The sequence below is a fragment of the Tubulanus polymorphus genome, chromosome 7 (assembly GCF_964204645.1).
Source record: "Tubulanus polymorphus chromosome 7, tnTubPoly1.2, whole genome shotgun sequence".
NCBI lineage: Eukaryota > Metazoa > Nemertea > Palaeonemertea > Tubulaniformes > Tubulanidae > Tubulanus > Tubulanus polymorphus.
The window spans coordinates 16581176-16606929 of record NC_134031.1 but is presented as its reverse complement, the minus strand read 5'-3'; the positions used below and the strand labels follow the sequence as shown (position 1 = coordinate 16606929).

Below are 25754 nucleotides of genomic sequence, written 5' to 3'. Positions count from 1 at the left end.
GAAGCTAGACTGGTTCCCGATATAGGTTCTTTCAGAAACCCTAGTCACCGATAATGCCAATGACTGTGGTTCGAATCCCGACAAAAGATGAAAATACAGCAAGCCAATCTTGGAAATTCGACTAATACTCAGCCAAAAGAAAATCGCTTTTATCATATCTAAATTTACTTTTCTCATTTATTGCTTACCATACGAAGTAAAAAAGCGGTTTATGTAGTATTATTTGAGGATTCGAACCTACTCGCATTCAACAAGTGGTTGGGTCGCGTTGGGGTTAACTCCAAACCACTGGCGCCACTTACCTGGCCGGCCACCAGTCTAAATATAGATATGGGACAGGGCTAACAGGACAAAAAATGACTGGAGAAAATGACGTCCATAAATTGGGCGAAGCAGCCTTGCATCACATCAATCCAGAGGAAGAGACGAGACTGCAGAAACTATTCGACAAATTAGACGTGAATAAAGATGGAAGAATCGACGTGAACGATTTATCTAAAGCCTTCGAAGATATGGGAGTTCCAACATATCCAGGACAGGCACAGGTAGGTTTGCTCCGATGACATAGTTTTAACGTTGTTTTTACTACTTGAGAATCGAACCTTGCAAAATATTAATATTCCTTGGCTCACAAACGAGAATAAAGGATCAAGGAAAATATGGCAAAGCGTTTATGTAATTTTTTTAATTCGATACTTTTTTCAGAATATCGTTACGAAGTCGGATCTCAACAAAGACGGACATTTAGATTTCGGTGAATTTGTACATTACGTTCTACAGCATGAAAAACAGCTCAAACTGGTCTTTTCCAACTTGGACATTAATAAGGATGGTTAGTATCGATCGCGGAGACTCAGATACGCCAGAATTTCAGATTTCTAGCGCCGATCCTGGTCCGGTGTATTAATGCGTATCATTTTATACAATTTCTCAGGTCATCTCGACCCTCATGAGATTATGCAATCACTCAGGAAACTCGGTATTAGAATCGATTTATCTGAAGCCGAAAAATTGATGAAAAAGTAAGTGAAAACAAGTCGTTGTGTCCACGACTTTGAATCTGTTAATTCGTTGCATTGTTTATGAATAAATTGCTGCCTCAGATCGCCATGAAATTTCTTTTTAGATTATTAGCGTGAGACTGTACAATTTCACGGATAGTGCTGTTATCTATATACGGTCAACCTTGCTCATTCCGTCCCAGATTAAACCATATAGGCCCAAGTGCTAAATCCATTTAGATTGGTCCCACCAGTTTTGAGTTATGATTATTCCCTTATAAGCGCCCAGTCCAGGGGCGGATTTAGACCGTGTCGCCTGACACGGTCGGAATCTAAAAGTGCCTCATTATTTTTTTCTTCGTATCACAATTTGCCGTTGTAACTACCTGAGATACACAATAGATATTTTTCTTAAATATATAACCTATGTTTCTTGACTAAATGCCTCTCAGAGATTCTCAGAAAGCTCTAAAATGATAGTAAAATTTCCAAAATTTTGCTGATATGCCTTTCCGCCCTAAATTGAGAATTTATGCCCTTTTTATTGGTCGATATGGTCACAACATGCCCCTGGATCCGTCCCTGCAGTTATCAGTGATACTGACAGTTTAAGGAAGATAGTTAGATAAGACACTGAGAAGAGATCAGATGAAATGGATCAAAACATGTAAAAAAAATCTTATCAAAATGTAGATAGTTTTAATAGTTGCATTTACGGATTAACTGGGGTTGGCTGTATGTAATTATCAATGCTAGGTTCGTTTGGCTCATCTCATTTGGAGTATTGTTAAATATCATACTTCCATCATTGTCATCATTTTAGTGATTACTATAGTTAGGCCTATATGATAATAGATATCTGTTGATGTCGTTGCCGCGATGGCCGTCCGTTCGTCCGATGTATGTAGCGGTTACCACGGCAACGTGTACTGATTGATTGTTCGTTTCAGGATGGATAAAGATGGTAACCTGACCATCGAGTTCGACGAATGGCGCGATTTCCTTCTGTTAGCTCCCAACTCACTCAAGGATATCGTGCAGTTCTGGAAGCATTCTACAGTAAGAATTACTGTTCTAATTTAGACTGGTGCCCGCACGCCGGTTTTTTCTTATTGTGCATGGTGATCGAATTGTTTTTTATACCAATTTGACTGCGCGATCTCGAAACGCCTTTCGTATTCAACGCAGCTCTCGCTTATAGCACTGCTTTCCAAATTTGGATATTTTTGAGACCGTTCGTTAATTAATCCATCGGATTTTGAGAATGAACTCTCACCTGCAGCCATTGGTAGCAAGCAGTTTATCACTTTGCGCATGGAGGGCGTATACCATTCTAACTAAAAAAAACTTTTTGAGTAGTAAGCATGCTTGTTGGATGGAGTGGATGGGTACTACTTACACTGCTTCCGTCATCATATTTCAATCCTGCTTCAGTATTCAATGATAACTACTACAGCGATGAATTATCAATTAATAGATAATGATAATAATTAATAAACAATTATCCATCGCTCTCTCTCTCTCTTTCCATCCTACTTTATTCAGATGATTACTCTTATGCTTGAATGCTGTGCACCTAACCGTAGCCGATTTCTCGTAAATTTTGATTCACCTTCTAAAATTCTTAATTACTAATAAATGAAAAATAAAAAATCCTTTTGAAATGATCTTTAAATGGCATCTGATTGCTTATAGATAGATGAGGCTATTTTTAACTGGCATCTGATTGCTTTTAGCTCATGAACTGCAATTCTTTTAGACTCAAAAATTCATATTTGAAATACTCGCTGGCATGTAAGGTTGGTAAAGAGAGAGGGAGAGAGAGAACTTATATCCTATATATATTTACATCTACATAGTTATATAATGATATAAAATAGCGTGTATTTTCATTTTCATATTTCTTTTTAATTTTAATCTTATCTGAGCACATGTGTTTGAGTTCTTGCGCCTGTGTTGTTGAAGTATTATTTTGACGCAACTTTATCCACAAACTTTGCCGTGTGTGTGTTGTGTGGGTAGCAACTCGGATTTTAACATTACTTTCTCCTTATGCCTTTCTCTTCTAATGTGTGACTTTTCACCGTATTTTCTAAAAACGATTTTATGATTTGTTTTCTTAGTTCTGGTAATTAATTCCTACAGTTATTATAGATGAGCAGGCTTCCTAATTCATACGATTGGTAGGATAATCTATAAGTTGTCTATATTGGTTTGTTATTCATTCTTTCAATTTCCCTAAATGAACTTAAGCCGTGAACTGATTTGAACTACCGTACCCTAAATTTGCATTGTTTCAGGTCATATTTCTGTATGCGTAAATTACATTATTGAAGTTAAAGCATTGTAGTTAGAGGTATAATCTTCTTAGCCGGTATGGCTGGCCTTAAGACTTTGTAGGTGAACTTTGAATAACTCGTGGGTTTAAGTAACTGTTAAATCATACATGATAATGATATATACATTTACGTGATAATCATATGTAATGATTGTTCATTTTCCTATATAGCGCGTTTTACTAATAGAAATAAATCGGATCGCTTTTGCACGAAATACAAAAGCGAAAAAAATCGTTTAGATTCAGCCGTTAACACTTCGTATTAAACAAGATATAGGGAAATCTTTATAAGACATTTAATCTAAGGAGAGAAAAACAATTTTCGTGATAGCTAAAAGGCGGACAAAATACTGAATCAATAGTTACAAAAAGTAATTGATTTCCTTTGATAAAAGAATTTCAGAAGTATTATTTGGATATTTCCATTTTCGTTAAGTTCAAGGGCAAAAACTGCTGTGATTTGATTTAGTTCACGCTTTCTTCTTGCGAAGTATTCCGTGACTGAAATAATTCGAATTATCGTGAATCGGCTGATTGTCTTTTCCTTCATGTGTGCGTATGTGTATGTGCAGTCTGAATTCTTGTTTTGAACTAACGCGAACATTCCAACAAGTTTTGGTCATAAATGACATAGAGGATTGTCCAGTCGTTTTCAAAGGCTGTTAACCCTATGTTTATATACTGGTAGAACTGGAATAGAAATTTTAAAACTTTTATTAACAAATATTTGATCACAATAATATCATTTCACTGAATTATGAATACTCGAAATTATTCGATTTCAAAATTTAGTAATATTGTCTTGTATCGAATCTTGATCTGTGAAGTAAAAACCCGTGACGTATTCTTGAAGACGAGGTGTTTTCGCGTCGTGATATCACCATGATAGCGTTTAAGAGATCATGCGCGTCTGCTCTATCATGTGTCGTCCATGCAGCGTTACACGTGACAATATGCTGACGTTGGTTATCGATTAGATTCATTAAAAAAATTCCATAATTACCGATACTTTCAAATTGCGTCCTTAATGAAATGAAAATGCTTTATTCAACGGTTTCCTTTTTGTTGAATTGCTCGGTAACCGTTGAATTTGGTTTTTAAACCCTAATACGCCTGTGAATGGCCCATTAACTGATCGTATTAAGTGTTATGAATAATTCGAAAACGTTTTTCAGCATTAATGAGTTTTTTTAGGCTGACTCTAGGCTAGATGTGTATGACTGTTTTTTCTAGCAGCTAGGCCTTGAAGATTAGTAAAACAAGGGAGGTGAACATATTGTCTGGGTCCCTGGGAAAATTTACAAGCCATTTCGATAAGAACGGTGTATTATGATCGGAATAAAAAGTGCCACGTTCAGCTTTTGAATTCACTCATGTACTGAGTGAACTGAGGTGAACTCGCTGAATCAATAACAGCAGATCCAAATTGGAAACCGAAATCTTTATCGACGAATCCAGTATGTTTTGCCTTTCCTTTGTTTGAACTGGTGTAGAGAGCTTTATTGTCGTGTTGGAACAACGATATATTCTATTGACACGGAAATAATCGTCTATTAGAAATTACTGACTGGTGAATTTGAATTGCGCCGTACTGATTGGTCGAATGATTAACAGTCTATGTCTACCGCCTGACGTCAGTTCTGTCGTGTAATACCAGGAATTCATATACACATGCAGTACTACAGTACAGCGGTATAAAACTGACTGGTTGAGAGCCGTACTCATCAGTACAAGATACCGGCAGTATAGTCAGCATATACGGCTGTGTGTAAGGAAGTAGAACAAGAAATAGTATTTAAAAGATAAATTTTCGTACATCCTACGATTTATTCGAGGAAGTTTCCGGCGATCTTAGCTGAACGTATTATGATCGAAGACTTCGACGATTTCGAGAATGACGTCTCGAACTTCTGCGATCGATGTCGACAGATTTGGACGCGGTGTATGGGCGGCGCGTCGTACAATGACGACGACGTCGCCGCGCGGTCGGACTACTGGCGGGACGGTGTGTCGCGACCGGTGACGAAAACCGAAGCATTTATTAGGAAAGATCTCGTCGGCAAAACCGCCGAAACAGCTGTAAATAAAATGGGAAACGTAAGGCATTTAAATAGCGAAGATGTAACTACCGGTAATGATGTTTGTAGTATTCTACCGCAGTTTGTGTTCTCGAGTTTGAAAAACGTTTTACGCCAATCGTCGGAGAACGTCGATCTCAACGTATTGAAATATTGCTGTGATAAACACGGATTCTACGTCGTGAACTGTCTCTACAGTCGTATAGTATTCAGAAACTCGGACGCGCCGTTCGCGAATGATCGGTTGCGCGACGCCGATTTCGAGATTCCCGTATTGCGTCCCGGCGGCGATTCGCCGGCTAGTCCGCGACCGCGTAGGAAACGACTCGATTCCGACGGCCACGAAGGAAAGGTATGTATCGTTGGTTAGCCCACCGCGGTCCTGGTATCTCCGGTATCATCGGTTAGCCCACCGCGATCCTGGTATATTCAATGCGTTCTGAATTACAGATCATCTAATAGTATCCCTAGTAGAGCTAAGAATATGTTTAGTTCAGTAGTGAAAGGTTAGCCAACAGCATTGAATGGTATGAAGTTATACAAGAAATACATCCCTGCGATCTCTAGGATATAACCTGCAAGCATTGTATAATTGCTCGTAGGTTACATGTTTGAGTAATTATCTCTTCTCCTATCGAGATAATTACTCCCAAGGTTGTTATATCATTACTCCCAAGGTTGTTGTTATATCAATGCGTGTTCTAATGTTATGGTTTGTTAGGAATAGGTTTAATTTTGGTAAATGACATTCTGATAGAGTATTAATGATTTTATATTCAAATTGTGATTCGCATCTCATGTTGAGATCTTAAGTAACATTGTTCAGTAAATCAGGTAGTCGTAGCTTACAATGCTGGAATACGTTTGGAAAGTGATAAGTTGTAGTGATTTTAAACAGTAGGGATGGTTAATTGTAAGTCATTGCTATATGGAGACATTAACGCCTATTAACATGTGTCAACTGGCGCCCACGCCTCCCACCCACACCCTTATCTATCTATTTCTCGGTTCGATTTCAAAATTCTATGTCAATGTCAACAGGTTTTATACGATAAATCGATAAAATGAATTCATTCGAGTTGATAATCATCACGATAGGCATTGTTAGTGAATGCAGCAGACACACAGATATAGTCAGGAACAACATCAGTGTTTTTAGTAGAGATTAGTCCGTTTAGTCCGTACATACCCAGATGTGGAGAAGAAAAGAGATCGTTAAGTCAGAATCCACTGTTTACACAGTGAAATTAAGATTAAAAGATTAAAATCGAAACTCATCATGAATTGAACACCGAAGACATCATTTCGGACTCTTGAAAGTGAAGGCACCTGATTCTCGTTAAATAGGGTTTCGATATGAAACTTGTAAACTGTACATGTCCCTGGTATATAAAAGTTAATTAACCTTAAAATCATTAGAGTCATTTGTAACGTAGTGAAATGTATGATTGCATGAAGAATCCTTTTGCGTAGAAAGATTTTGTTTTCGTAGTTAGTACAGCGGTACATACTATAAATGTAGCTCCATCCAGTTTACAGATATTTCTCGTTTAAAACGATATAAGTTGACATCGTATCCATATACGTTTTTGTGTTCAGTGTCATCCACTCAATCTACAGCCGGCATGCTTCCTGTAAAACTCAATGTATACCTGACCACCACGTGTGTCATATTATATCATCAGTATTATATTCCAGTACTATATAGCAATACTCGGCTTCAAATACAGCTATATACGAGACCGAGACTCTTCGTCGTCGTCGAGTCTCGATGGAATTTTTTTCGCCGCGTCGGGCTCGCTCGCAGTACGGCTCCGTGCGAATGAATGAAAGTTCGCCGCCTATGAAATGTTTCATTTCGAATCGTATTTCCTGCCCGCTCTGTCTTCTAAATCGCTAATCCCTGTAACAAATTCGACCCTTAAGAAGCGGCAGTGTTCTCCATATGCTGGAACTTTAAGGGACTGCCGCTGCATTCAGTGTTAAGTGTGTGACATCGTAGCAGCTGAAGTAGCAAGGCTTTTGATCCCCCAAAAATTGCTGAAAATTTAAGCTTAATTTTGGTGTAATCTTCCATTTCTGTTTCGGACAGCACACGTTTTGTATGGGGTGGCTGATTTTCAGAGGGGTCGATGTGAAAATAAAAGGCGTGGCTGCCCCCCTGTAAAACCTATTATGGAGAACACTGGATGGCGCCCAATAATGAGTATGTCATAAGGAATGTTTTCTTATTGACGCTATGTCTTTGGAAATCCACTATATGGAAACAAACACTTCAAATTTATGGACGATTGAAAGGTATTTTCGATTCTAAATATAGATGGGAAATTCTGTTTATTTACTTCCTCCTTTCAATTGCTCAATTTTGACTTATGTTTTATTATCGAATCGGGGAATTCCTAAAATGTTTGTCGGGCCGGTCTAAATAAAAAGGGAGGGTTTTTTTGGCATTTTTCGATCCACTTATCGAGCAGGACTACCGGTACGAATGGAACTTTTTCTAGGCGATATAGCCGCGACGCCGCCCGTACCCGTAGAACGGAGACCGCCCGTGTAGCGATGAGGTAAAGATTTGCTGTGACGTGGTTTTTCGTTGTAGAATGGACAAGGATGGGACTTTACGGGTAGATTGGAATGAATGGCGAGAATACCTAATATACCATCCGAGTTGTGATATTCTAGATATACTCCACTATTGGCGACATGCTAACACAGTAAGCTTCCGTAGAACTATAGATTTTTAAATCCATAACCATCGATTTGAACAGTTTGTTTGACTCGGTTACACCTGAGGTTTGCGGTCCAAATCATTTTAATCGACGAAATAGATAAACCTGGGATTGACTTGGGCTCCCTAACGAACGACCATCGATCCGTTGAAGATTGTTTTCGAACTTTCGATTAGCACCAGACAAATTTCGACTTATCCAAAGTTTATTTCCCCTTTTTCTCCTTGTGTGTCATCTTTCTTATCTATCTATTCGATTTCAAATTCAGTTTATTTTCTTTCTTTTTTTTTTGCTGAATCTGTTCTCGTTTGCTTTTAAAGAAGCTAACGGTGGTAAGACGGGTGTGTCTGTCGTTTAGAGAAATGGTTCCCATCCGAACGTCCTCGGCTCTGCTTTATGCGTGTGTGTGTGTGTGTAACCCGACGATCCCTATTTTCCGTAACCCTTCGGTGTCGTTGTATTACGACGTATTTTCATAATTGATAATAACTAAATAATAAAGCGAGATTACTGTTGCATCATTTGCCGTGCGAGAACCTGCTGCGACCTTGCTACGCAATGCTGCTTTCTGTAACTTTTCCGATGCTATATATTTAACTAGATGAAACGAAGAAAACTGTTATACCGTATCATGTACAAACGATCCTATCGTCGTTCGATACGTTTTCATGTTCTTATCTTGTGTTCGGTGTATGATGTTCTAACAAATTCATTACTATTTCATTTTGACCGCACTCCTCAGTGTGTAAGTACTAGGAAACCTCGAAAAACCGATTCTCTTGAATTTTTACTTTCCGACTTTCATATCACAGTTATTCGTTGATTTGCAAATTTATTTATTTTTTTTCTTCGATATTTCGTTTCGATATTTCTATAGTTCCTAGTACGTTGTGTTGACTATTTACGAGATGTCGAAGTTTTATTCTATATGTGTAGAAGATAACGTTGATTTTACATATAATCGTAATAATATATACATACATATATATTCATAATACGGGACAAAAAACTATGTAATGTTTATGGTGTGTCCTTCCTTTCTTGATCGTACACACTTTAACTCTTTGAATTTGTCTACCCGTTTGTGCTATGTAACCGTACCCATGCTTAAAACTTAAGATTTAGCACGAATGTCTTGATAATCGAATGAATGGAAATATTTTTTCAATTCGCTTCTCATTCAAACGCTTCGTTTTTATGTGCATGATCTTTTCACTCGTTCGACGAAAACCTGTCGTACGTACATTGTACTGCGGCGATTTCGTAATAAAGTTCCGAAAAAATTTCCTGAAATGAAAACGAATGTCGTTCGCCGAAATAAAAAATCGTTAATTTGTTCGCCTTCTCTCTTAGATCATCGATATCGGTGAGAATTCCGTCGTTCCCGATGACTTCACGCAAGAGGAGATACAATCGGGAATGTGGTGGCGCTCCCTGGTGGCGGGCGGGTCGGCCGGTGCCGTGTCGCGAACGTGTACAGCTCCACTCGATCGGTTGAAAGTATTACTGCAGGTAAGACATTTACGGAATCTAAGACCCTACGACGGCTTTGGTTCATTCAGACCTGACTACGACTGTTATTTGAGAGAAGTTTGAAATTCTTTTTAAGAGCTCGATTACTCCAAAAAATGTCGAAGTTCCCTCAAAATCAGAATAATTTTTTAGTTCATTTCAATAAAACCACTATTTTTGGTGAACCCATCTCCCCTCTGACCCCAGGTAGTCTGGTCCATACATCGGAAATAACCACTTAAACTCTGGATGGAGTCCAACTTAACCAACAACTGAGGGTCCAAGTTGACAATTTCGGCTTGCATGTGGTAGGCTTATAAGAATGACTAATATTCTTAAATCACGTTTATTACAGGTTCATGCTTCCAAGAAGAATCAACTGGGTATTTACAGCGGGTTTAAATCGATGTTGAGAGAAGGCGGCGTGAAGTCGCTGTGGAGAGGCAACGGTGTCAATGTAATCAAAATTGCTCCCGAATCGGCCATGAAATTTATGGCTTACGAACAGGTACGTGTGCGACCTAGCTAGTCATCTATTCATGGGGTCAGATCTAAGGAATGAAAGCAAGCATATCCGATATTTTGCTAGCCCCCTCAAAAATCAACTTGCCCTATACAGGCAGTCCGATTGGTTGTACAATCATCTGCACAATCATCTGCAATCATCCGTTGTATCAAGTAGGAAGAAAGCATAAACACTTAAATTTGCATGAGCCTGGTGGAAAGTACGATAGCCTACTTGCTCTAATGAGAATATACTTGTCCCGGGCAATCGGACGAGTGCTTAGATCAGACCCTGATTCAGTGTTGTAAACAACTCTGTGTAAGTCAAATACATCAGAACTAGACTATAGACTAGCTTCGAGATAAACGATGTTCCAGTTGTGGGAATGCAGGGTGGCCACTGAACTGAAAAACCCGGTAAACTCAAAGAATCAGAAAAAATCAGGGAATTTGTAGATTTGCAGAAAGTGGGCACCTTTGAATCAAAGTGTGTAATTCCACAAGAACTGTGTGGAGGGATATGCGCAGTAGTCTCTGGGGAATATCCAGCTTATCGTATTAAGAGGCATTAAACGATTGACTGAGTTTTGATGAGTTACCCGACTGAACTCTGCGGAGTTGACCGTAGTTGAAGTAGGGAGCGTAAAATTATGAGTAATAATTATATTTTCAGGTGAAACGATTGTTTCGCGGCGACGACAACCGCGATTTACAGCTGTACGAACGTTTCCTGTCGGGTTCGATGGCCGGAGCGATCTCGCAGACGATCATCTATCCGATGGAGGTTCTGAAAACGCGTCTGGCGCTGCGTAAAAGCGGCGAATACACCGGCATGTTCGACTGCGCCAAGAAAATCTACAAAAAAGACGGACTACGCGTGTTTTATCGCGGGTACATACCGAATATAATCGGCATTATTCCATACGCCGGCATTGATCTTGCTATATATGAGGTAGATATAATTAATCGTCGACAGGGGTGGATACAGGGCCCTATCTCGAGGGCGGTTCCAAATTGTATAAGGCCACTCACTATTACGGGGGAGGGCACTATGTCAAATCAAAAAAGGCACTTAACGTCAAATTTGTGGTTTTCAGGGGTACTTACTACACCAAATCATGCCAAACAATGGCAGTTTTACGTCAAATCCATAGATTTAGGGGCATCTTCAAGGTGCACAGACAAAGCTCGACAGTATTCCAGAACCCTCAGAAACCCCCCACAGTGTTTTCAATAAGAGCCTGGTCCCCTTTTCAAAACAGCCTTCATTTCCGGGACTGTGACATATTATGGGACTTCAAAGGGACCTGGCTTGTTAATTTCTTATTGAAAACACTGCCCCCTGGATCCGCCCCTGATCGAAATCTGTTACGTTGTACTGTGGCAGTTTCAAATTACTCGATGATTTGAATAAATGTGTGCGGTTAATTCTCTTCGCAGACGTTGAAAAATTATTACATAGCCAAACATCCGGATAACGCCGATCCCGGGGTGATGGTTCTATTGGCGTGTGGTACGACGAGCAGTACGTGCGGTCAACTAGCTAGCTACCCGTTGGCATTAGTTAGAACTAAATTACAAGCTAAAGGTGAGAGATATGAAGTGAATTATGAGTTTGAAATATGGTGTAGAAGAAATGGAATGAAATTTAAATCAAAACTTTGGAAGCAAATCAATGATGATGATGATGATAATAGTAATATTTATGTCGGCATCAATTGAGAATTACAAAAATACGTAGAACACAGTAGAATTAGTAAATTGTTGATAGAGGCTGAACTGAACCGTAAAGGCTATACAATTAGGACGTTCTGGGACCAGTTGCTCTAAAGTAAGTTAGAAATAACCAACCAGTTACCGGTAGTTATCTTTAACCAACTTATGAGCAACTGGCCCATGGCCTCTAATAAGAATTTATTGTAAATCAGAATTTACTTTTTCTTTTTCAGTTGACAGTAAAGCTTCCTTCGTGTCATTGATTAAAACGATCGTGAAAGAAGAAGGACCTTTCGGACTATACCGCGGTTTGGCGCCCAACTTTTTGAAAGTGGCGCCGGCCGTCAGTATAAGCTACGTTATATACGAACACGTTAGGAAACTTCTGTCCAGTAACATCACATAAACCGCCATCGTCCGAACGCTGCGACACTAAATGAATCTTATTCCTTACTCCTACAGGGTCCAAAACTAGAAATGAAGTGATATATAGCGAGTACGCATAGCGCGTGGTATCGATATTTATTTTGGACAAAACGAGGATTTTAGTTTTCGTTTATTCGTACTTCATAACCGAATAAGAAAATATATGAATTTGTAAAGGGGCTGTTCGTGAAGTATGTATGCGTGCTGATTTTTCAACCCTCCTGGTATGTCCATCGGGAGAAGTGGGAGATTTATGAACGGCCCCGAAATAGACAAAATGATACCGTTGGTATTGACGATGGGTATCGAGGATGAGCGATCAATTCTGCTATCACTTATTGCGGAGAATAAGGAAGAATGATTTGATAGTTATGAAGCGGTTCAAGGTCGAAGCAGCTGATGCAAGTAATAAACGAATATAGGGCCTCTCATTAAACGTTGTTCATAATTTTCTCGAAGTAGAAAAGAAAATTGAACTGATTTTCACAGTAACTCGAGTCTAGGCTAAGAGAGAATGCCATTATCTGTTCTCATCTTCTAATAAAGTATATATACTCGTATCTACAATATACCGAAAACATGATCGCTGTCACATTAACAAACTATGTAGTAACTGACCTGGGTCCAGTTCCACAGTTCGGTGTTAAGATTTGACTTTGAGTTAACTCATTGAAAATGAACTAATTTTAACTCAGAGTTAACTCTAACTCACAACTGTGGAACTGGGTCCTGAGTATCAACTTCACTTGTTCAAGATTTGAGTCTTAAAATAATTTTTCTTTCGGATTGAAATCCTTGATTTTGAAAAGTTGATGCTTGGAATTTCTTTAGTGTAGTGGCTATAGGGGGTCTCTGTTTTAACAGTACAGTCTATTCTACTTTCGAGGTTTTTTTAAATAATTATTATCAACTGAACACGATATAATAATGAAATAGCACAGTCAGTTGTACTGAGTATATGCATATATTTATATATGAAAGTCTATTTAATTTTCCATATCTGCTTCAATAACCCGGTCAAATAAAATGTACGTACACCCAAAGTATTGTGCGTATATGAAATACAGTGATTTGTCGAGATCAACTTATTTGTGATGAAGTCTTTGAAAGGAATTCATTCCGTTTGTACTGGCTTTTTGATAATTAGGACGAGTACGTGTGTACATGTACCTCGGAAAGTTGAAGGGTTTCATTTAAAAAAAAAACGAATGTTTTAATCAGTTTATTGTGATTCATTCATTGAGTAAAAAAGGGTGTGGTTATAACAGTATGAACTGCCTGTATGTAAGGTACCGATTTAAACCGGTTATTACCAGCCTCGGCGTCTGGGTATCTCTATATATCTATTTACTGTGATACTGAGTGTTAAGTATGAATGTACTGCATCTCACACTCACTACTTAGATTTTTTCTACAAAAAAAACTTTAGTGCGCGTATTTAATCTCTAGTTGTTAACGATGGTGAATCAGATGGACGAGTGATTCTCCTACTCGTGCAGCTTTTCGTACCAAGATTTTTTTTCCTGCTTGTTGTAAACGGTAAAAAATAGATAAACTCACCAATAAACTGGCTGTTGTCAACGTATTTAATTCATTATCGTGAAATACTTGAGTGCACCTCTGTGAAATCGGTGTAATTTATAATTTATTCAATTTTCAGTTGAAAAAATTTATACGTTGTCGTGTTTTTTGTTACATGATTGGGCAACATTTCGAACACCTTGCATTCCACTCCTTCACACAAATACTTATTTTGTGTGCATATTTTTCCCATTTCAAAGTAAACATTCATGAAAAGAAGATAACCTGTGTTGTAAAGTAAAGTATGTTATTCGTCGGGCTTAGTTATGAAATAGAATGTATACTTTGAAGCTAGTTCGTTTGCTTATGTTTTACTGATGTAATCTTACCTCTGTGAATCCTGGCTTCTTTTTACAACCTACAAAACTCGCTAACATCTGATACTGTAGAACAGTCGTACATGGACACGTTGAATATAGGATTATTTTGGGTTAGACTTGGCCAGCTTCCTTCACGCATGATTGGTATTATCAGTAAAGAATCTGATCTTTTCCAACGGTGAAAATTAGCCTCGAGATCACTTATAAATAGGATCTTATAGACTGCTAGGATTCAGATCTTTTATTCGTTTCATATGCGTCATTATTCGAATGCTTCTTTCATATTTGGGTATCGCTCGCTCGAATAGAAACTATCAGCTGTGTATGATGCCATTAAATCTTGTTAAGAATTATGTTATTGAAATTAATAAACTTTTTATGAATAACTTGATAAATATGTGTCTTGTTTATTACATTGTTGAAGAGGTTTTTCTCAGATTTGGACGACTATGACTTTTGTCCCGACCGAATGCCCAATAAGGAGGCCCTTCCAGGGTCCCTGCGACTCCTTGAAAACTCTTTCTAAATGAAAAATGCTTTTAAAGGTCCTCGAATATCCTAGATTTTGAGCAAAATGCTCGATAGTCCTTGAAAACTTGAATTTTGAGAAATTGGCCATTAGAAAATTCTTAGGTTTTAGACCTAGTTAGCAGTCATAGGCCTTATTCACATCTTCCACAGTTTACCAGAGATGATTTAGGAGCAGTCTACAGTAATTGGGATATGAAAGTGATGCATACACTCCTTGAAATTTTCTGCTTAAAAAGCCCTTCAATCCTGGAATGACAGATCTGTAGGGACCCTGCCTTTACAAGGTAACCGAACCCGAGTTGGGTTCTACCAAAGTCAAAGATATGAAGACGGTAATGTTATGTTCAGTTATAACTATTTATATTCATTACAGTTGTATTCGAGTAAAACAGAGCACCAAATAGAATACACATATACAAAACAATAAAACATTTGTAAAAGTAGTGGCAAAGAAGATCTATAAGTCACATGTATATACAGTAAAATACTTGTGGAGTTCTTGAGAGAAACTATCATCTGACAATCAAGTCTAGCTGAATTCCGCAAATATTTCAGGTATAGCATATGTCATTTGTACAATAAATAATCCACCAATAGAAGCGATGACAAGAAATTACTAAAATAAGCAGCTTGAAATAATAACTACACAAGGTGTGTCTTAATGTGAGCAATTGATTATGCATAATGAATTCAATATAGTTTAAAAGTATTAAAAATATTGCACAAACAAAATATCCAGTCTCTTAAACACATGAACAATAAATAATTCGAAGGAATTTCATTTTTGTCATGATTTTTCTAGTTATTGCAGGGAAAGCTGCGTAGATAATTTTAAGCCTAAGAAAAACGTAAAACTAAATAGTGAAATAGAACCCAATTTGTGCGAAGTGTATGTCTCTGGGGGAATTTCATCATAATCGCTCGTAATAACGGTATTCGACTCGATCGCCTAAACAGGGACTGATGAAGAATAGGTAGCCATCTTTAATCAGCGAAGGAAGTTCCGACCAAAATGTGTAGTTCGGTATCAATTCGCATCCACTCGAATTATACACCGTCTTATTATACAAACAACCTACAAATGAAAATCAATCGAAAAATTCGATAAAACACCGAACAATTTCATTAAATCTGATGTCAGTACTTGGTATTGGGCTAACTCGATGAATTCTTTTCATCAAACCTTATTGAGTACGTTCAAGAGAATAATTTTACTTTGATTAAGCAGGGGCGGACCCAGAGGGCAAACTTGATTGCCTTCTTAGATTTAATAGGGCATATTATTGTAATCATAAAGAAAACTGTCTGCACTTGTATCAGCGAGCCACGCAGCGGCGACGCCCGAATTCCACCGAAAACCACCACTTTGTTTTTGAAAGCATGCCAGAAGCAATCATTTTTTTCCCAGAGTTTAAAAAAAATCATATACTTTGATAGTTGAAGGGCATTTAAAAATGTTGACTGCCTTCCGGAAGGCATGGAAGGCAACCTGGATCCGCCCCTGTTAAGACCCTTTCTTTGCCAGTTATCCCACCAGATGGCATGTGTATCAATAAGACAACTCGATCAAAATTTAGTTCATTTTAAATTAACTTTCATCTAGATTTTTAGCCTCCCACAGAAAACGGTTAGCAAATCAAGTCTCTTGATAAACTTTTGGGGTCAGTTGCTCAAAAGTTGGTTACAGTTAATCGGTGAATAACGATAGGTGAGAATGCGATTTCAATCGTCATCGGCTATGGCAATTATCCACTACTCTTGAGAGTTCACTCTTACCAACTTTGAGTAACTGACCCTCGATCTCTTAGATCTGGTTAGAAGAAAATCAGGGTATGCCCACCATTTATTCAATTTGGCCCTAGACCCTGGACTAAATCTCGAAATAAATGGCTGAATTCGTTGAAATGAAAGCCGATCCTAATTTTCGCACTTACCAACAAGAAGATAGGTCGCGGTGAGGAACGTGAGGGTGATGAGTAAAACGCTGCCTACGCTGAGTCGATTCAAACAGCCATCTAAACAAGCACATTTCGATGATAAAACCATCTCTCTGAGGTTTTTATTCGCAGCACCAATTACCGACAGTTTATTTGTATCGGAACATTGTAGTTTAATATTCGTAGTAATCTGCGAACTGCCAGAACCTATAATAAATGTATGTCGTATTCAGAAAATATGCCTGGATTCTGAAATTGCGAGGGAGGATGCGACTTTCCCTGATCTGAGAGAAACCTAAAATCACTGTGGACCTGGGCCCTTGGTGGAATTAAGTCAGTGGACCATTAGAAATAAGAAAATCAACAAAACCATTAGGCCTAGGCCGTGGATATTTAGTTGACGCAGCATTATTCCTGTTAACACTGTTTTGCAAAACTGGAGCTCTTTGAATCCCCTAGAATGTTTTTATCCGTAGCTCTAAAACAGACCCTTAACCTATCTTGTCATATAGATGTCGGCAAAATAGGGGTTTCCAAAATAATACCACATCGGAAAAATATCCACTTCCAAAACCACGATCAACCTACCGACAGTATAAACCATGGTTACCGTACTGTTGTTTGTCGCTATTGCTTTAAACACGACGGAGTCCGGGCTTCCGAGATTCAAATACTTAGAATTTTTGCGATCGTATTCGCAGACGGCGACGTTTTCGCAGACGTGTTTCGAATAACGTTCGGTAAATCCGACGCACGGTTTAAACGAGTAGAGATTCAAATCGGTACCGGTAACGTTACTGAACACGGCATCTTGTCCCGGCGCGAGCTCCGCTAAACTCGTTAAATCAATCGTACCGCTACCGTCCGCCATTTGGCAAATACAATTTCCTTTTTTTTCGCACACGATCGTGTTACCAGTCGAAGCGCCTAAAACTGACGTCGTCGCAAAAACGCTCACAAATATGAACGACCAATAAATGAGATTCGTACATCGGATTTTCCTCTCAAATGAGTTAATTAATAATGCAAACGGTATAGTAGAAAAAGTCAGCAGATCAATTTTATTCACGATTTCGTCCTCCATCCTTCTAATTGCCTGATCTGTGATCAGAGATGATCTACAAAATTAATTTAACCACTGGCACCAGCAGGACCGAGTCGACTGTTTTAATAATTTCATCCAGCAAACAGCATTGAATTTGTTTAAATGGCAACACTCACAAACTATCGAACTGAGTCCAGCTCACAAATCGTAAACGACCAGGATCAATTCGATCTGTCAATATGTGGACTGGAGCAATAAAAAGTTGAATTGAATTTAATTGTCAAAAAACCTCGATTACCACTGCTGGTATCAATTCAATTAAATTATATTTACATTAAAAGCGTTTTGGTGTTTCCCTTAAATATAGTTTGTATTGACATTTTTCATGTATTGATTGATCTAAACTAATTGGTTGACATGATCTATTGTTTTATGAGGGAGTGAAATGTAGGTGTTGAATAGATGGGATTCGAACTGTTCGCAGTCAAACCCGTACGGAAATTCGGAATCGAGATCTGCAAAATATCTGCATTTCGATACTAAATTCCATATTTGCAAAGGCTGAACTGGCCAGAATGGGCTTTTCTTTTTAAGAAAAATAGATTAAGTCGAGTGATTTTCGAGTAAATGAGCTATTTGACTACAATCTCAATGCTCTATAAAATCCCGTCGTTTCTCTTGCGCCAGAGAAAGCGGCCGCCATTTTAATTGTTCTTATCGAAAAAGGTCACGGACGTTTTTCGACTATTTATTTCCAGATTATCGTTTACAGACTCGAAACGGAGTGTCTATCGGTGATATCTCTGGACGGGTAAGCACCTAAAGGACGGACGACGTGTGTATTTTGATTTTCGGGTTAAAAATGGGCGCTTCGAGGCGTTCAGAACGGGCGAAATTCGTCAGACCGCGCCTCGAGTTCATTTTCGTTTGCGCCGCGCTTCATTCTTCACACGCGCTTCTCTTCTCTGACCTTGCGCCTCAATCGGTGGCGTTTGTTGTGGTCGTCCGAATCAAGTCAAAATATCTTCAAATACGCCCCCAATTCTTTACGAAATACCTATTAATTGCTATCGACTTTATATTATCAGTTTTCACTATCTTAAAATTCCTGATGAAATTGAAAATTGCCGATTGATTTAGCCGGCTCTTATATACATTCCTTGAAGCTGACCTTGTCCTTATGTTACTGGCCTTCCACATTCAAGGTTACATTGAACATGTAAACAAATACAAGTAGGTTAAATGTTGAGGCGACAGGAGAAAGAAAGACTTGAGCAAAAGACTCACAAAAACTTTTTAGATAATTTGATAGTTCAATTAATTAATCGTTAAATGCTGGAGGTGATTTTAACAGTTGGTCAATTTGCTTTTTGATATTTTTTCCCTTTTTGATTGAATTAAGAAACGGGTACGGTAGTGCTATAGACTAGTTTCATCAGTTAGAAAGGGGATAATATATTGATCAATAGAATTTTTTAATCACCAAATCCAACTGAAACTGTAGTAGTAAGTGTATCGTAATTCAATCAAAAGGAAAAAATATCAAAAGCAACCAAAAATTCAGAAAATCTGGATTTGTTCTGCGATTTGATTTGTTTTTCACAATTTTTTTTCAGCGGGGAACAAATGTAGAATACAATGGCTACGACATGTAACTCAGAGGTTGGTATTTCGCCGGTTCTGTTGCAGGCGATCACCCATCAACTGTCGACTCCAGGCGGTTCGGGCGGCAACGACGCCAACAAAGTCGTATTTTGCGACACCGACGGAAATATCATAATTCAGCGTAACGACCTGACGGGCGAATTTAACGCCGATGGCGGTGAATTGCAGCAGTATGTACTGCAAGAAACGGTCGCGTCGACGCACGCCGCGCGGCCGAGGGGTTCGCGGCCGGTGATTTTAAAAACGGAAACTCGCGCCGACGGTAAAATGCAGCAGTGGGAGGTCGTACCGGCCGATGAGGAAAATGCGACGACGCACGCACACGAGATGTACGTATCGGACGCGGGTCTCGACAGTAAAAAACTCGTGTTTCAAGTTCCGCGGTCGGACGTGAGTACGGGCGGCGTGTTTCATTTAGGCGGCCATTCGACTCGGTCGGTGAAACACGACGGCGGCGCCGGCGATCACGGCGCCACCGACGACGGACAGCAGATCATCATCTTCACGCACGAGGACGACGCGTCGACGCAGTCTCGTACGACTGGCGAGATCGGCGCGAACGCGGAGGTCGTGTTCGATAGCGATCCGAGTTTGAGCGAGCAGCAGACCGGCGGCTTGGGCGTCGGCGGGGGTAAACGCGCGCGGTACGAGGGCGTTGACGTTCTGCTGATTAACGACGCCGGCGAAGCGTCGTATATCGTACCGACGAGGGACAGCGGTAAAACGTCGCAGTGGTCGAATTACGTGAAACAGTTTGAAGATATGGGACCGTGTCCGATCTGTGCGGATAAAGTATCAGGTAAGGATGAACGGCTTAACGCACACCGATTTATCCTATTGCTGTTGATCGCTATGGATCCATACCACTCCTTGATTTCTTAAATACACCTAAATAGAAAATGCTTAAAAGTGCTCAAAACTCTATTTATTGGATACAAATTGCCCAAAACTTTTTAAAAACTTCAATTTTGAGAAACAGGCAATTGGAAATGTTTGTAGTTGCACTGTAAGAAACAAGTCATTACAGTTTTAACCAGGATTTTTTTCACCCAATTAGGCAGTTACTGGATGAGAAACCGAGTTTATAAGTGTATTGTATAATGATTTGCTAAAAAAAACCACAAATGGTTTAGTGAGATAAACAGTACTGATTTAGGATGAGTTTACTTAGTTGGGATATGAAAGTGATACAGATGCTTCCTCGAAATAAGAAATTTTCTCCTTTACAACTTGTATCTGATCTGTAAGCATCCTCTTTAACGTGTGCAGCAGCACCTGGAGCCGATTTCATCTTGTCTTGTAGTAAGAAGTATTTGAGAATTTGATGAATGGTGTTCTAACCGAATTCTATGTTCTAACCTAGCCAGGGAATATTTGCGAAATTCGACATTTATACTTCACATAGCATTTGCCAAGAGAGACTTTCTTCAACCATTTTTCTTGAAAATCACGTCTTATCGATTGTAGATCAAAGTCTTCGGCTTCACATTTATCGTGCCATTAAAGAAAGATATTCGTTACTTTTCAGGGTATCATTACGGTGTTTACTGTTGCGAAAGTTGTAAAGGATTTTTCAAACGAACCGTTCAGAATAAGAAAGTGTTCGCCTGTCATCGGGCCGACGATTGCGAGGTGACCGTGCACAGTAGGAAAAAGTGTCCTGCTTGTCGGTTTAGGAAATGTGTCGATGCCGGAATGAAAGTACAAGGTCAGTGAGGCACTTGCCGTATAGAAAAAAACTTTGTTCTTTGGGGATTTTTTTGCAAATGATTATAAAAATGCTGAATTTATTAAAAAGAGTTCGATGCAATTAGATAGATATCAATTGTACGTATTCGCGTTGATGAAAAGTAAATTAGGATTACAAACTCTAGCGGTTGCTTTGATTAGATTTACATATTTAGCTATTTTTGAATGGGTCGAAATTAATGCGCCATTAGGAGTTTTCCAGAATCAGTAGAGTGCAAAAACTTAAATTTTAAATGTTTTTTTACCCTTTTGCCATGTTATCCTATGGTCACCTGTTGTTTGCTATTTCAAGTACCATCAGTTATTGAGTCGTTCAAAGCTAATAATCCAGGGTATTATTTTAGGTATTAGGTTAGATTTGTCTTAAAATGGGCTTTGAAAACATTTGTCAGTCGTATGATATAGAAATGAAACTGAAACTTCTTTTTTGGATCAGTTTAGTTATGAGAACTTAAACGATCAACTTCTTTTTCATAGCAATTCGAGAAGACCGATCTCGAGGTGGTCGCAGCATTTACGACGGTTGTTCGCCCCGAATCGGCAAAGTGAAATCGGTTTCTCAAAGAACGCAGCCACCTGCCGAGAAAGAAAAACCTCATCATCGCGAAATAAACGTTCGTTTGGAAGTGCAATCCCGATCGCCGGAAGCCGGACCGAGCACGATCGGCGCCGGTGCGAATTTACCGGAGCCGTCAACTCCGAGTCGTGGCGTCGTCGCCGCCGAGTTCGCGACGACGCCGCAGACATCGTTAGCGTCGATATTGAACAATACGCGCAGCGGCAACAGCGGTTCGAGCGGTGACTTCGACCGTGTGAAACCGATCGTGCCGCAGCTCGTCAGCGACATCATGAATTTGGAATCATTACTCACCGAGGACGAGGACGACGTGCCGAACTCCGACGATAATTTCTACACCAGTCTTCTTCAACTCGCCGATCAACGTTTGTATAAGATCGTGCGCTGGGCTCGCAGTTTGCCCGATTTCGCCGTCATTTCGGTAAGTTCGGGGAAAAATTCGGGAAAGGCAAAAATTGCCAAAAAACCTAGAAAACTCACTAATATCCGCGATTCACTAATATGACCATGTATTCTTTTTATCAACACATGATTCATTAGAAATCGGTTCATTTTAACATTTCAAACCAAAAGATTCCTATATTCACCTGCAGATAAGCAATTTTGCGTTAACTTATAACATAACATTACAAAACTCAAGAGAATTTGTAAATTGGACAAATTGCCACCTTGTCTGTTTTGTGAAAATTTCTGTGGGTTTTATTGAGTCCGACAGATGATGATATTGTGATTCTAAGTGATTCACTTTTGTTGTTCGTTCCATTGCAGACGGACGATCAAATATTACTGTTACAGAACTGCTGGGCTGAATTGTTATGTTTAGATTGTTGCTGGAGGTCTTTACAAACTCCTAATGAAATCAAGCTATCATACAGGTACAGATAGATGGTTTCATTTCGCCGATTTTCGTGTAATGAACAATGAGGAATTGTAGATGGTTTCATATGTTCATTAACTCTCTATTTTCAATAGTCGGTCGATAGATTTAGAGATGGCGCGTGAACTGGGAGCTGTCGAGATTGTCAATCGCATGATGGATTTGACCGAATATCTTCACAGAATACAGTTAGATATGCACGAGTTCGCTTGTCTCAAAGTTCTCATTCTGATGTCTCCGGGTAAGTTTGAGTGCTGTTTAGTTTGCTCGCAATGATCGTAACCTGCTAACCTGCTCCAAGGTGGTCATTTTCCTGGGAATCGGGGAAAAGTCGGGGATTTTTGTAACAAAATAGCTACAAATCAGGGAAAAGTCAGGGAAATTAGTTGAGATTGCTTGGTCACACGTATAATGAAACGGTTTCTGTCTATGTCTTATCTATTTGACTGTGTTAATTGATTGGATTCTTAGCAGATCAAGTCAGTTATAACAACGTGCGTGTCAGGGGAAAAACAAGTCTTATAAAAGTGGCCCACCTGTGTTGTTTGTTGATTTATTCCCCCGGAAAATGCTCTGTTGATTTAGGGATCCAGACGATACGCGGTCCAAACTATATAGACCGTGCCCAATCCTGTGGTCGACGATTTCTGCGCTGTAGTTCCGACTAACGACTGACGTTCGGTTTCTATTAGTTGGTTAATAATCAACGAACTCTGATAACCGAAGTTCGCCCTGGTGGTCGACGCATTAAAACGATCGTTGATTTTTTATCACGCTTTTTTTTTTGTTTGTTTTCCAGCTATCGTTGATTTTTTATCACGCTTTTTTTTTTTTTTGTTTTCCGGCTAGATATGAAAGGATTGAAGGATATCGACAGCGTGCGCGACTATCAGGAGAAAGTCACCGACGCGTTGATGCTGTACACTTCCACGCACTACCCGCACCGCAGCAACAAATTCGGCGAACTGCTGCTTCGTTTGCCGGAGCTCGCGCGCACGAGCATGATGGGCAAAGAACTGTTAGCGCAGAAAGATTTGCCGGCCGAGGTGTCGTCGTTCAGTTTGCTGATGGAACTTCTCAAAACGAACACGGCCGCGTCGTGAATGAACCAAACTGCGTAACGAGGAACGGCTTTTATTCGATCGCGACTCCATTCGAGCCGACAATTGAAAATCGCGGATGAAAAAAATATGAATTAATATGGGTAATAATTTAAATCTATGACATTATATCATGTTCGCATATTTATTATCGACTGACTGCATTTCTTATGTCCTTATGAATAATGTATTTAGAAAATAGTAGTAAATGAAGTGATAAGTGGACCAATTTTAACATAATGTAAATAAGCTTGTATATACCAGATGTGTGTATATATGCGTTCAATATGTAATAGCTTTGTGAAGCCGGATATTATAATATGAATTTGTACTAGCGTAATATTGAAGTCAATGTATAATAGCTGCTCTTCTACGAGCCTAAATTAGAGTGAGAGTGAGAGGGAGAGAGAGAGAGAAAAAGGATTGAATTATTGTAATTCACGAATGTATCTACATCATCTGGGCCTACTGAATATTAACATCCTTTTGACGTACTTGATTCTATCAATCGATCATCGTCGACCCTCGATAAGTTAGAAAGATTCGAACCGAAACTTGAAAATTTGAAACTCGTTTTCAAATTCGACGTTCATTTCTTTTCTTTTTTCAAATAAAAGCATGAACTCGTATGAATGGTATTCGGTCTGGTCGTTCTAGGAGTGTTAATATATAAGGTATTTATTTTTCACCGTTTGAAAGGGATACGTAAGGGATACGTGTCTGTAGTTTTACTGTGTAATTTCAAGTCTACGAAGGACATAATACTGTAAGGCCTTTTTAACTACTTCGAGTGCTTGTTTTTGAAGGAAATAATTACGGCATAAGGGCGATTGGAAAAGAGAATCAAAAACGTTTTTCAATTACAGGTGTTTTTAAATGAATGCCAGGGAATAGGGAAAAAATTGAAATTCAGACATTAGTTCTGTAAAGAGAATTAAGGCGAAAATAACATGAAAAATTTCTTTTAACCTTGATGAAAACCTCATGATGAAAATTATTCATTATATCAAAATTGAAGGCAAAAATAGCTGGGAAAAATTTTTTAGATCATCGAAAACCACCTTGACAAAAGAAATTATTTTACTTTTTTTTTATTTGATGTTCTTGGCAGAATGCCAGGTGGCAGATCCGTACTCAAAGTAGTAAAAAAAGCCCTTATGTCTGCATACATCAGCGACGATCAATGTCAATTTTGTGAGTTTTTAAGATGATGAATTCTGTCGAGAACGATATTCAAATATATTTTTCACTTCGCTCGGCATGTTTGACGTGTCACCTGTTTTTCTGGTTGGATTCTGAATTCAGTTTATTCTGCTGCCGCAACTAGTGTGTGTATAGCTGATCCTATTTTCAGAACCCATTTTACAACAAATATTTGATTCATGCATGCGTGCGTTAAATTTTAGGCCCATTTTATCTCGTAATACCATTTTCTCCTATCTTGATATAGAGTCCATGCTTTAGTTGAAGAATATTGTACCTGTGATGTGGTTGCGCCGACTGTTCAATGGTCATCAAACTAAAATAAAACCTGCCTGCGGGTTGGAATTTATTAGTAAAAGAATTGTTGTGCTTGCTGCTATGTGAGGATTGTACTAGTTCATGTATGAACCATTTTGGCCAGTTAATTTTTTCTCTCGATTGCATTAATATCCAACCATTCCTTCCATTTTTCGAGTTTGACTTGACTTTTAAACCAAGTATTGACTTGTGAACCGATTCTATGAATTTTATGTTGAAAACACTGGGGTTGTTTGAAAACATCCCTTAATAAAACAACAATGGATTATTGACAAAACCTGAAAATAAAAAAAAAACATTTAAATGACGAATATTTTGTGTTTTGTTCATTTATTGCGATTTGAGGATTTTCTCTGCTAGCACAGAAATTAACATCGATGTGAAGTGATTTTTCGAGCGGCTCACTCAGCTGTTTACATTTGTTAATTGACCCAATTAACGTCACGCGTGGGTAATTGACACGCGCATGCGCACGACTATCGGGCACCTTGCAGCCTGAGTAGAGAGATTGCGAGGAAAATCGAACGAGCGACGAAGGATTTTTTAC

The 25754-nt window shown here is 39.0% G+C and overlaps 3 protein-coding genes across 7 annotated transcripts; 2 read left to right on the top strand and 1 right to left on the bottom strand.

Moving 5' to 3' along the window:
• Positions 1 to 324: 324 nt before the first annotated feature.
• LOC141907980 (calcium-binding mitochondrial carrier protein SCaMC-2-like) lies at positions 325 to 14600 on the top strand. 4 transcript variants are annotated; one of them, XM_074797722.1, is made up of 9 exons: positions 325 to 545; positions 706 to 832; positions 935 to 1022; positions 8017 to 8131; positions 9500 to 9658; positions 10014 to 10166; positions 10836 to 11114; positions 11603 to 11750; positions 12112 to 14600. In XM_074797722.1, exons 1-9 carry the CDS (start codon positions 357 to 359, stop codon positions 12282 to 12284), a joined length of 1431 nt encoding a protein of 476 aa, XP_074653823.1. In that variant the 5' UTR covers positions 325 to 356; the 3' UTR covers positions 12285 to 14600. The 4 variants fall into 4 exon arrangements, with proteins under 4 accessions (XP_074653823.1, XP_074653824.1, XP_074653822.1 ...); XM_074797723.1 differs by lacking the exon at positions 8017 to 8131 and adding an exon at positions 1952 to 2060; XM_074797725.1 differs by lacking the exons at positions 325 to 545; positions 706 to 832; positions 935 to 1022 and adding an exon at positions 5525 to 5769.
• Positions 14601 to 15097: 497 nt separating this feature from the next.
• Positions 15098 to 17956, bottom strand: LOC141908823 (uncharacterized). The gene is made up of 3 exons (XM_074799040.1): positions 17262 to 17956; positions 16671 to 16880; positions 15098 to 15811 (listed from the first exon to the last, which is right to left on the bottom strand). The coding sequence occupies exons 1-3, from the start codon at positions 17755 to 17757 to the stop codon at positions 15648 to 15650; spliced, it is 870 nt and encodes a 289-aa protein (XP_074655141.1). The 5' UTR covers positions 17758 to 17956; the 3' UTR covers positions 15098 to 15647.
• A 460-nt stretch (positions 17957 to 18416) lies between these two features.
• Positions 18417 to 25473, top strand: LOC141908821 (steroidogenic factor 1-like). 2 transcript variants are annotated; one of them, XM_074799038.1, is made up of 7 exons: positions 18417 to 18529; positions 19335 to 20182; positions 20912 to 21091; positions 21610 to 22130; positions 22478 to 22584; positions 22682 to 22827; positions 23436 to 25473. In XM_074799038.1, the coding sequence occupies exons 2-7, from the start codon at positions 19357 to 19359 to the stop codon at positions 23687 to 23689; spliced, it is 2034 nt and encodes a 677-aa protein (XP_074655139.1). In that variant the 5' UTR covers positions 18417 to 18529; positions 19335 to 19356; the 3' UTR covers positions 23690 to 25473. The 2 variants fall into 2 exon arrangements, with proteins under 2 accessions (XP_074655139.1, XP_074655140.1); XM_074799039.1 differs by lacking the exon at positions 18417 to 18529 and adding an exon at positions 19206 to 19224.
• Positions 25474 to 25754: the final 281 nt, after the last annotated feature.

What these genes read in the sequence shown, in the direction of transcription:
- LOC141907980 (XM_074797721.1), top strand. Translation starts at nt 5,206, where the DNA reads ATGATCGAAGACTTCGACGATTTCGAGAATGACGTCTCGAACTTCTGC. An exon ending in CCGACGGCCACGAAGGAAAG is followed by an intron (nt 5,770 to 9,499) that starts GTATGTATCGTT and finishes CTTCTCTCTTAG; the next exon opens with ATCATCGATATCGGTGAGAA. An exon ending in AATTTATGGCTTACGAACAG is followed by an intron (nt 10,167 to 10,835) that starts GTACGTGTGCGA and finishes TTATATTTTCAG; the next exon opens with GTGAAACGATTGTTTCGCGG.
- LOC141908823 (XM_074799040.1), bottom strand. Translation starts at nt 17,757, where the DNA reads ATGGAGGACGAAATCGTGAATAAAATTGATCTGCTGACTTTTTCTACT. An exon ending in AACCATGGTTTATACTGTCG is followed by an intron (nt 16,881 to 17,261) that starts GTAGGTTGATCG and finishes CATTTATTATAG; the next exon opens with GTTCTGGCAGTTCGCAGATT. An exon ending in CGCGACCTATCTTCTTGTTG is followed by an intron (nt 15,812 to 16,670) that starts GTAAGTGCGAAA and finishes TTTCATTTGTAG; the next exon opens with GTTGTTTGTATAATAAGACG.
- LOC141908821 (XM_074799038.1), top strand. Translation starts at nt 19,357, where the DNA reads ATGGCTACGACATGTAACTCAGAGGTTGGTATTTCGCCGGTTCTGTTG. An exon ending in CTGTGCGGATAAAGTATCAG is followed by an intron (nt 20,183 to 20,911) that starts GTAAGGATGAAC and finishes GTTACTTTTCAG; the next exon opens with GGTATCATTACGGTGTTTAC. An exon ending in GAAATCAAGCTATCATACAG is followed by an intron (nt 22,585 to 22,681) that starts GTACAGATAGAT and finishes TATTTTCAATAG; the next exon opens with TCGGTCGATAGATTTAGAGA.